Raw genomic sequence first — 11,255 nt, 5'->3', positions numbered from 1 at the left:
TCCTAGTTCTTATGTTCCATAGATGAGAGAAATCATATGATAATTGTCTTTCTCTGCTTGACTTATTTCACTTAGCATTATCTCCTCCAGTGCCGTCCATGTTGCAGCAAATGTTGAGAATTCGTTCTTTCTGATAGCTGAGTAATATTCCATTGTATATATGGACCACAGCTTCTTAATCCAGTCATCTGTTGAAGGGCATCTCGGCTCCTTCCATGATTTGGCTATTGTGGACAATGCAGCTATGAACATTGGGGTGCATATGGCCCTTCTCTTTACTACGTCTGTATCTTTGGGGTAAACACCCAGTAGTGCAATGGCTGGGTCATAGGGTAGTTCAATTTTTAACTTTTTAAGGGACCTCCACACTGTTTTCCAGAGTGGCTGTACCAACTTGTATTCCCACCAACAGTGTAGGAGGGACCCCCTTTCTCCACATCCTCTCCAATGATTGTTGTTTCCTGCCTTGTCAATTTTTGCCATTCTAATTGGCATAAGGTGGTATCTCAGTGTGGTTTTGATTTGAATTTCCCTGATGGCTAATGATTTTGAACATTTTTTCGTGTCTGTTAGCCATTTGTATGTCTTCATTGGAAAAGTGTCTGTTCATATCTTCTGCCCATTTTATGATTTGTTTTCTGCCTCTTGGTAACTGGCTGAGAGGTATACAACATTGCTCAGTCTTTACTTCCCGTTGAGTCCTTTTTAAAATCAGGGAGCGGGTTTGAAAGGCCTGAGAGAAAGAGTCATGGAGGTGAGGTGGGCCTTTTTGAGCCCCATGGGAAGAAGGCTGTCACTGGACTAGGCTGCTCTCAGTTCCCACTGTGGCTGTGGCCTCACTGGCATCAGGGGCCCTCTGCTCCCACTGCCTCTTTGGGCACAGTTGGCCCCAGCTGCTGCAGACAGGGTGGCCCAGCCAGCTGGGGAGCTGACCATAAGTCCTCTTCTCCCTGCCTCAGGTGGGTATAAGGCCCAGGTTTGAGGTCAAACTGAGGTACCTGACTGTTTACCTTCAGCTAGCAGGGGTTTGTGTTTAGAGCAGAGACAGGCTCATGAGTCCTAAGGGGATGGTGATACCTCTTCATCCCTTCAAGCCCAATGCATTCTCTGGGGATTCTTCCCCAGTTTTCTGTGGAAACAATCAATTAGGGTGTATTAAGGGGCCGATGACATGAATCCTGGCTCTCTCTGGGTTTTAACTTTCTGAGATATATGCATGCATAAGTGTAAGTCATCTTGTTTAAACGCAGCCATGAGGTACATTGCATTACCTCCCGTTTTATGTGAAGAAACTGAACTTATACCATTTGCTCAAGTTCACAGAACTCGTTAGTGGCAGGGAAGTCAAACACCGTGGAAGGCAGAATGCCTGGAAAGAGCAAGAGCAGTGTGGTTGAGGCGGGGGTGGGACTGTGGTCACGGGCCCCCCTTGGGTGGATTTTATGTGTCTCTAAGCAGGGAGCACTCTGGGATGGTCTCCTACCTGGCTCAGGTGTGCATCTCCTAGATCCCTGGTTAAAGGTTGGGGTGTGTGTGTGGTGGGGCTCCTGACATGGGTTTGTTTGTTCTCCTGTTCTCCTCACTGCCTGGCATGGGGGCGAGAGTCAAGGCCCAGTGTGTGGACTTGGCTCATGACCTGCCGCGTGAAGTCAGGACAGTCTCATCTTCCCTGTGAGACGAGAGCAGAGCGTGAACTGAGTGGAAATATGCCCTCCTTCCCCCTCTTCTGCTTCAGACTGAGGATAGATGCGTTTGTATTGTAGAATTCCGGCAGCACCATGGGAAATGGTTAATAAGCTTCCTGCCCACAGTGGCTGCGCCAACACTTCCTTCATGTTGACAGCAGCCACTCCTGACCTGTCTTATGTATCCATGGACTTAGTGGAAGCTGTTTTCCACATTGGCCAATCCTTTACTTCCCATGTAAGTCCTGAGACTCAGCCCTGCCAATAGACCTTCTTGACACCAGGCCTTGAATATCTCACTTCCTGACTTTGGCCCCAAATGTCCTCACAAAACTTGGAGCAGCGCTGCTTTTCTTGCTGCGCCCCACGCCCAAAGGCAGTTTTGTAGAAAGTATATTGCCAGCGAGTATGTACAAGGCTAGTGCATGTCAGGGAGATAAACTGTAGGTACTATTGTCTTGCAGATTGAATCCATTTACTACTTTGTGGTGGGAGATGTTTCTGAGCAAACCAAGGGGCTCCTCCTTCAGAGGGCTTTGGAGATCCCGTGTCCTGTCTGCACAGTGTCCTTCAATGCCAGAGGAGAAGGCACTATAGCTTTCTTAAAGGATCTGAGTGCCAAGACCCACAGCAGGTAGGCAGAAAATGTGCTCTTGAGTGACCGTGTGTGAGCAGCCTGCTTCTGCAAGATCAGCAGTGCTTTTCCAAACCAGCCTGTGCTCTCCTCTTTCCAGCGGTCTTTCTTCTATACCCTGTATTCATCTTGCTTTGTTATTTTCTGCAATTCCAATGGTTTGACATCAGGGGTCCTTGCTGACCCTGGAGAGACTGCTCCCTCCAAGGCTAGCTAATTCCTAGAGAGCTTAGATGACTCAGCCAGGAGTGCACCTTTCACAGGCAAGCTAACGGATCCAGAGCCCGCTCTGTTGCCAGCAGGCACTCATGCCCAGGACCACTATTCCCCTGCACTGGTCATGCCAGGGCTGAGGACTGGACAACTTGGGGCAGCTCCTCACCACAGAACCCACTGAAATGATTCAACAAGCCCATCCTAAACCTGCCTGCTCTGCCTCACCCATTCCATCCTGCAGAATCCACAGTAAAGACTCTGGTCCACGTTTTCCCCTCATTCCCTCATGCCTCCTGACCAGCCCTGGTTCGTCCCTGTGTGGTATGCCCCCTCCTCTTAAGAACTATATTAGTAGTCAGTTTGGGTCTCCATAGCAGATACCACAGACTGGATGGCTTAGATGACAGAAATTTATTTCTTACACTTCTGGAGGCTTGGGAAGTCCAAGATCAAGGTGCTGGCCGATTCAGTTTCTGGTGAGAGTTCTTTTCTGGGCTGCCTTCTTAACTATAGCCTCTCATGGGAGGGAGTGAAGGAGGGATGAAGGAGGAGAGAGAGAGAGAGAGAGAGAGAGAGAGAGAAAGCACAAGGATGCCTATAAGTTCTCTGGTATATCTTCTTAAAAAGATACTAATCCCGGGGCCCCTGGGTGGCTCAGTTGGTTAAGCATCTGACTCCTGATTTCTGCTCAAGTCATGATCTCAGGGTGGAGAGAGTGAGTCGCCCCATGGGGCTCTGCGCTCAGCGGGGAGTCTGCTTGACTACTTGAGAGTCTCTCTCTCTTCTTCTGTCCCCCTCTCTGCTTGTGCATATGCTCTTTCTCTAAAATAAATCTTTAAGGGATGCCTGGGTGGCTCAGTCGGTTGAGTGTCTGTCTTCTGCTCAGGTCATGATCCTGGGGTCCTGGGATCAAGGCGTGAGTCAGGCTCCTTCTTGGCGAGGAGCCTGCTTCTCCCTCTGCCTGCCACTCCCGCTGCTTGTGCTCTTTCTCTTTCTCTCTCTCTCTCTGAAAAATAAATAAATAAAATCTTAAAAAAAAAAAAAACCAAAGATAAAATCTTAAAAAAAAAAAAAGAGGTACTAATTCCATTGGATCAGGGCCCTAGCCTTATGACCTCATTTAACCTTAATTAACTCCTAAAGGCTCTATCTCCACATATGGCCAAATATGGTTACGTTGGGGGTTAAGGCTTCAACATATGAATTTGGGTGGTGGGGACCACAATACATTCTATAGCAGGAACTGTGAGTAGCAAACTGTATTTTCAGTGGCAGTTAAACTGATCTGGTGGCCTCATGATAGCTGAATAATAACCGAATCTACATTTTAAAACATACCCACCCCCTTGTCTGTGTGGATAGGTTTAGGTCCCTTATGGAGAGAGATCAGCTTCTTACGTGGTTATAAGGAGAATGACTGAGTCCTTGCCTCAGTTAGCCTGTCTGAAATGGGTACAATTCCTGCCCTTGAACATGTGTTCCCAAATTTAATTGCTCATCACCTTTGCCTGGGGAGCTTGTTACTAATTCAGAGGTCCGGGGCTTCAACTTACAGGCTGATTCTACATAATAGAGGGGATCAGGTCATGATCCAAGGGTCCTAGGATCAAGTCCCACATCGGGCTCCCTGCTCAGTGGGACGCCCACTTCTCCCTCTCCCACTCCCCCTACTTGTGTTCCCTCTCTTGCTGTCTCTCTGTCAAATAAATAAATAAAATCTTAAAAAAAATAGAGGGGATCCTGGGAATATGCATTTAATCACTCACATTGCCTAAGAGCTGCCTAGGAAGTTTGATTAAAATGCAAGTGTCTTGGCCACAGCCCCAGAGATCCTGATTTTCTGGGCCCTAGGGAGGGCCAAGAACATTCATTCTTAACAGGACCCCTCGTGATTCTGAAGACCACTGCTCTGGCTACAATTAAATCACTTTGAAATCTTTTAACGTTAGGTGTTTGGCTTCAATTCTGGGTTCCTAAATCCCCCCAAATACAGGGGCGCTCGCTGTCCTACTTTTGCCCCTGGAGACAGTAAAAGGCAACCAGCAGGCCCACCTGTCTTGCTGGTCCTCCGCTTAATTCACATGGGGGCACTTTCTCTGGGCAGGTGAGAGGTTAGGGCATAACTTACCATGGGAGAAGCTGCAGTTCACCTCCTGACTTTTAGGCCATGTACCATTGAGTGTGAGTTCTGCAGAAGAGGACGAAATATAGACATGCTTTTCAGTCCCTGCTCTGGCCCTCGCAAGGGCCACGGGTGGTGCTCCTGCCTGCTCTGCCCTGGCCAGATCCCCAGGTCTCTTGGTCGGCGTCCGCACAGCCTTGGCCGTTGAGCCTCAGCTGAAGGGCAGTCATCACAGAACTCTAAAGGCCATGCCCTGAGCTGCTTAGCTTGCAGGGACGCCGGGTCGTTGGTTCCCCTGTGCCTCGGTGGGTCTGAACAGAGCCACCAACCTGCAAAGCATGTTTTGCTTTCTGCATAATGAGGTTATATTCGCCAGAGGAAATGTCCGACTTTTCTAATCTGTTCTCTTTTCTATCTGGAGAACAGATCAGAGTGTAGAAAGTCCTGGGCACCAAAGGCCTTGGCACTCAGGGTGTGGGACCTGGCAGGACAAACCTCAGCCATTCCCCCTCTGCTTTGTAAGGAGGTCACAGGACAAAGGAAGCTGGCCCTCTCTGCTCTGGTGGAAGCACCTGTGGGAGGCTGGCGTGGCAGCTTGAGGGTCCGTTGGCCTCATGGACAAGGCCAGCTTGTTGATTGCCATCATCATTGTTTCAGTCTCACCCGAAACCCTCTAGAAATATAGGACTGAGGCTTTCCATGGCCCGGGGGAAGCCCCCACACCTCTCCTACCATGTGTGCATCCGTCTGTCCATCCCAACCCCTGGTTCAGGATTCTCTTCGTGCCGAAGAACAGGCAGAGGTGGAACTCTTACAGGGCCAGAAGAGCATTACCCAGAGATGATCTGGTAATCGGAAAGAAGTTTCCTGCTATCACTGACTGTGGATTGCAGATAATTGCTGTCAAGGGGGTGCCTAGCCCATCGTTTTGTAGAGCACACCAGTGCTTCGTGAATCCCCCAGGGGTCTTGTTAGAGTGCAGTAACTGCCTCAGCGGCTCCAGGGAGGGCCCACGAATGTGCATCCCTCCCCAGCTCCCAGGTGCTGCTGCTGCTCCGGGGACCACATTTTGAGGGGTTGGGCCCTAAAAACTTGTCCACACAAGAATTCTTTGCATTTGTGCTTCTGCTTAATTTCTGGAGAAGTGCCTGTTTGCTGAGTTAAAGTTGACTGAAGCCCTTCGGCAATTGGCAGATGAGTCAATGGTGCCTGTTGTCACCAGCTTTCAACACTGAACCCGCAGTGCCGTGGGCACTGTGCGGGCCTCGTTCGACTGTTGGCTTGTCAACACTGTGTTGACATGATTGGACCCCGGGAACAGGAGGATGCATATAAAGCAGAAGTTATCATCGTTCTAGGGTCAATACATACCGTTTGGTTGAGTTAATTACCCTGTAAGAGAAGAGAAGCGTCATGCATTAAAATCCCAACAGCATGCACAGTTCTCTCTTCTCTTTTGCCTCCCTGTCTTTTGTTTTGGGGGAACGGACCAGGTACAGGGAAAAGCCACGAAACATCTAAGATGCTTGGCACCACAGCAGAACAAGTTCACGGTCTTGGGAGAATGAACAGACATGTACAAACAGCACTACTAGCCTCATGTTGCAAATCTTTTCCTGTTTCAGATTCCATGCATTTGCAGAGAGAACAGAGTGTGTGGAGATTCCCGCATTTGCCGGAAAGGATGGTGACAGTGTAATTACTTGGAATTTAAGGAAACTGAAAGGAAAACGCCCTCCAGGTACCTGGGATCCAAAACACACACGCCACCGCAGCATGGTTTTCTATATCTTTAGGAAATCAAGCACTAGGTAGGGATTAATGGTATCTTTTTCATTATTTATATGGTCCAGGGGCAGTTCATGGTATTACTGGTGAATTTGTCAGCCTGGCAACAAGCATACGTTTATTACCACTCAGGGAAGTGGCCTAAGTTATGTGTGCTGAACGAACTTGAGGACCTTCTGGAGACGTGGCCCCGATGTGTCAGTGCTGGACTTAGTTCCTGGGAAGGCAGAGCCGCTGAGCTGCCCACATTAGCTGATGCTGTAGCGAGGGTGCCAACACATCTGTGGGTTTTCTGCTGCCCTGCCTGTCAGTGACAGCGATGCTTATAGATTCATGTGTGGGATTGACCTGCCTCTTGTGAGGGCCAGGGCCCCACAGGAACCTCTGTGGAGGCAGAGTGAACCTCCCCTTTTATTCAGAGGGTGTGATCAGAGAGTTTAACAGGCATAGAGGATGAGGTCATCAAATCAGTGAGAAGTAGGTTCAGAAAAAAACAGTGCTAGAAGGTTACTCAGAAAACCAAGAGGTGGGAGTTTCTTTGGGGCTGATGAAATTGCAAAGTGCCAAAGACACCGAGTGAACCCTGCTGAGAAAAGCGGGGAAGGAGGCTCATGTTCCCGTGTGAGATGTTGTGGCGTGACCCAGCTAGAGGTCTGAGAGAGCCCATCCCCGCCTCTACCCTCCTACTCATTTTTAGTTATTGACAGAGACCTCTAGCTTCAGTATAAGGCAAGAACTGCTCTTTGGGTGAAGGGAAGAAGCTGCAGGATACATCTGCTTGACCGGTTCCTCTGTTCACACGATGGTGCTGCAGAGGCTCCCGGGAGAAGGGCACAGGGCCTGAGGGGTAGGCGGTTGCATTAAGAGGCTAGGGGGCCAGGTGGAGACAAAAGCAGGAGGTGGAGTCACAAAGCCTGTCCCTGACACACACTTTGTGGATTCAGATTCTCAGCGCCCCTATGCGAGCAGGGGAGAGGTTCTGCTAGAGCTCACTAGTGGCACTGCTTTAGGTAACCTACGCCTTTGTTCTGATGGCGAAGTGGCTATCCCCAGAGAATTTGAAAAGAATGTCAATTGTTAAGCAAGGTTAATGCTAATCTAACAAAAACAATTAATTCAGGAAGTATGCCAGGCCTAGTGAAAGTAATTTACAAGATTAAGCCTGGAGGGCAATGTTTCAATCAGGGTAAAGAATGTGAGGGGTTCAGTTTTGGCTTATGTGTTCCTTGGCAACTTAGTTATAAAGGGAAACCGATCTGGCTGCATAGTTTACGTTGTCAGCATCTACCATCTTCCCAACCCTGTGACTCATACAGATTAAATTATAGATTAAAACATTTTCTTAGTCTGAAGCGCTCAGAGCATGGCCTGCCGTTCTTATGGCATTTCAGTAATCCCACGTTCTGAATTTGAGGAGAGAGCCCAAATCCTAAACACACAGTCTTGTCTCCTTTATCCATCACGGTGTCCCAGAAATGCCAACATTGCATTTCTCCCACTCAAAAACTGCCCAGAAATCCTTGACAGACTATTCTGGTTTGGAAAAATGTGTGGTTTCCAACCCGACCCAAGGCCTCGGAGGCAGATGATCCGTCCTTCTGGCTCAATTCCCATTCCCCATTTCCCACTGTCAGGGTCAAGCATTTGCCAGTATGTGTTTGCTCGGGCCCCTCTCTGGGCCGGGGAGGGAGGCCGCCCCCTCGGGAACACCTGGCCAGGAATTCTTTGTGCCTCTTGTTGCATGGAAAGGAGAGACTGTCAAGTGAAGAGTTAGAGGGGACACTGCTCAGAGGCTTTCAGAGTATGACTTCCCGTTACCCCATGCACTACCCCAAGGCAGAAAAACTGTAGTCAAGATAAATAGTCAGTTAACGAATTGTAGTACAATATATGTAAAGTAAAATTTACCACCTCAGCTATTTTTAAGTGTGCAGTTCGGTAGTGCTAAGTATGTTCACTGCTGTGAACTCTGCAGAACTCTTCTCAACTGCAAAACTGACACTCCGCACCCATTAAAACAACAAGTCCCCATTCTCCCCTCCCCCAGCTCGTGGCATCGACCATTCTGCTGCCTGTCTCTGAATTGGACTACTTTAGATACCTCGTATAAGTCATTTTGTGTCTGACTTATTTTACTTAGCGTATGTCCTCCAGGCTCATCCATGTTGGAGCGTGTGTCAGAATTTCCTTCCTTTTGAAGACTGAATGATACTCTGGTATATATATAGACCCTATTTTGTTTATCCATTTATCCACCAGTGGACACTTGGGTTGCTCCTACCTTTTGGCTATTGTGTGTGGTGTCTCTGTGAACGTGCGTGTACAAATATCTCTCTGAGACCGTGCTTTCAGTTCTTGGAATAGAGACCCTAAAGTGGAATATCTGGTAATTCTATTTTTAATTTTTGAGGAATCTCCACTTTGTTTTCCACAGTGGCTTCTCTGTGTTATGTCCCACTGACAGTGCACAGGTTCTGCACATCATCTCCAACGTTCATTGTTTTCTGGTTTTTTGTTTTTTTGTTTCCTTTTTGGTTTTGGTCACTAGCCATCCTCACACGTGTGAGGTGGTATCTCATTGTGGTTTTGATTTGCATTTTCCTAATGATCAGTGATCTTGAGCATCTTGTCGTGTGTTTAAACACTGTAATATACAGTGCAATGTTTTAAAAGTTCAAAATTAATGCCAAAAAAAAATCCATGGTGATCAAAATGTCACAATTTTAAATAAAGACAGGCTCCAGCAATGATGATGTGTTAAGTCATATTGGAGCCTGATGTAAAGGGAAAAATGTATGCCTCTGTACACATTTTAATTTATTATTTTTAATGATTGTTCTGGGGTTATTAAAGTTGTTGAAAATATCAAAGAATTGAAACATAGTTATATTGAAATGACATTATTTTAAATTTAAATATTTAGGGAGTACATTCATAACTCTTGCTGAAGTTTTATATTGATCAGGCATGGTAGCGCTCGCTCGGTCCTGCCCCACGTTGTAACCTCACTTCTGCATAGGGCCCCTACTTTCTAGCCCAGTCTAAATGTTTGCTGCCTTCTTAGAGCAACACTCTCAGTTGAGCTCTCAAAGATGCTTCTCTCACTGCCTTTGCTTGGGTTTTTCTGTCCCCTCTGCATATTACCTTTCTGAGGACTCCTTCCTGACCCTCCTCTCCCTCTCTTCTCTCAGGCTGCTTATGAGGCATCTGCTTGTGGCCTATGAGTCACCGACAGAATGGCATCTTTTATTTTTTTTTATTTTTTTTTAATTTTATTTTATTATATTGTGTTAATCACCATACAGTACATCCCCAGATTCCGATGTAAAGTTTGATGCTTCATTAGTTGCGTATAACACCCAGTGCAAGAATGGCATCTTTTAGTGGTGGTTTGGGAAGTGTTCAGAAACCAGGGCAGGCAAGAATCTCTCTTCACATACTCTGGTATGTAAGATAGATCAGTTTAATTTTCATAATCTTTTTTCATTACTTCATTCCCATTTTCTCACACATTAGGGGGAATTGTACAGACTGTTTTTCCCCTGCTGTGGACATCCCCTGAACCCAGCAAGCACGGAGTAATGACAAAGGGAAAGAGCGTGTGTGTGTGTGTGTGTGTTTGTGTGTGTGTGTGTTTGTGTGTGTGTGTGTAGGGTGCAATAGTGATATTGCGAAGGTCATGACATGACCTCAGCCACCCGCATTTCCTGAAGCAAATCTCCATTTTTCAACAAAGGAATGGTTTGTCACTTGCAAGAGGGTAGGACTAGGTCAGTGGCCGGCATTGGGCTCTCGGGACATTGGTAGCATTGGGCTGGCTGGGTCACTGGGTCATAACCCCAGGCTCCCAGAAGTTGGGTGTGGGAACCTGGGCACTGGGTAGACTTCTTACCTTTCACTTCCGGGGATGACTTTCTGCCTTAGAAATTCCGCTTCCTGTCAGCCCAGGCTCCATCCCATCCAGGCATGCTCCATCACCCTCGGATGGGCTCTCCTCGTTGTAGAGAACAGGAGCTTTGGTTTAGGTTTAGGGATTGCAGGAGATTTAATCTGGCAAGTGATGCTGACCTGAAACTGTAGTTCTATGCTTTCCATCCTCACAGCCGTCCTTCCGCTTGGCTTTCTGCCCAGAGTTGGCTGGGTCCCTGCTCATGTTTACACTCAGTGGGCATAGAGCAGCCAGCACTCTCCTCTCCCATGTTTCTCTCCATGTAGGTGTCCTTGCCTCTTTCTCTCTTTGTTCTGGGCTTGACTACCTGCTGGGAAGGAGAAGGGGTGCCAACAGAGCCTAATTACTGTGGGGCCAGAGTGATGTTACCTTCCGGAGCAATTCTGAGCCACCCAGCCCCCTGCAGCTTGACTTCCCTCTCAGTTAATGAGTATGAGTTCTCTTCATGGTCTTTGTACATCATGAAATATTCATCTCATCCATAAGCAAAATATATCAAAGGCATTTGAGCTTCCCTGAACTCTTGGCTTTTTTTTTTTTTAAAGAAAAGATTCCTCTCTAGGACTGGGCAATACTTTCACTGTTCTTCCCTGCGCCAGGCTTCCCCCTTCCCCACATTCTCCTGGCAGGTGTCCCAGGCCACCTCTTCAATGGGAGGTTAAGGTGTGAATTGGATGGGCAGGTAGCAGGGTTTCCTCGTGTTGGTGGCTGGCTCGTAAGGAATCTGTGCACTTTAGCTTCCTAATCCTCTAAAGATGGCAGCCTACGCTTGACCACAATAACAGGTTTCATCTGCCCTGGCTGGTAGGGCTTTAGCTGGTGCTGCCGAAATAGTTCTTTCTTCAGAGTCTAAAATAGAGG

The 11,255-nt window shown here is 47.6% G+C and overlaps 1 protein-coding gene across 1 annotated transcript in view; it reads left to right on the top strand.

The window, feature by feature from the left end:
- VWA3B (von Willebrand factor A domain containing 3B) overlaps positions 1-11,255 on the top strand; it is a 223,810-nt gene that overhangs the window by 28,568 nt on the left and 183,987 nt on the right. The window contains exons 6-7 of the mRNA XM_034657268.1: positions 2,150-2,319; positions 6,283-6,398. Of these exons, the coding sequence (XP_034513159.1) occupies positions 2,150-2,319; positions 6,283-6,398 (286 nt within the window). The remainder of the gene's footprint in view (positions 1-2,149; positions 2,320-6,282; positions 6,399-11,255) is intronic.

The sequence above is a fragment of the Ailuropoda melanoleuca genome, chromosome 4, assembly GCF_002007445.2.
Source record: "Ailuropoda melanoleuca isolate Jingjing chromosome 4, ASM200744v2, whole genome shotgun sequence".
Lineage (NCBI taxonomy): Eukaryota > Metazoa > Chordata > Mammalia > Carnivora > Ursidae > Ailuropoda > Ailuropoda melanoleuca.
Note: the sequence above shows the minus strand (reverse complement) of the source record. Positions and strands in the feature narration are given on the sequence as shown.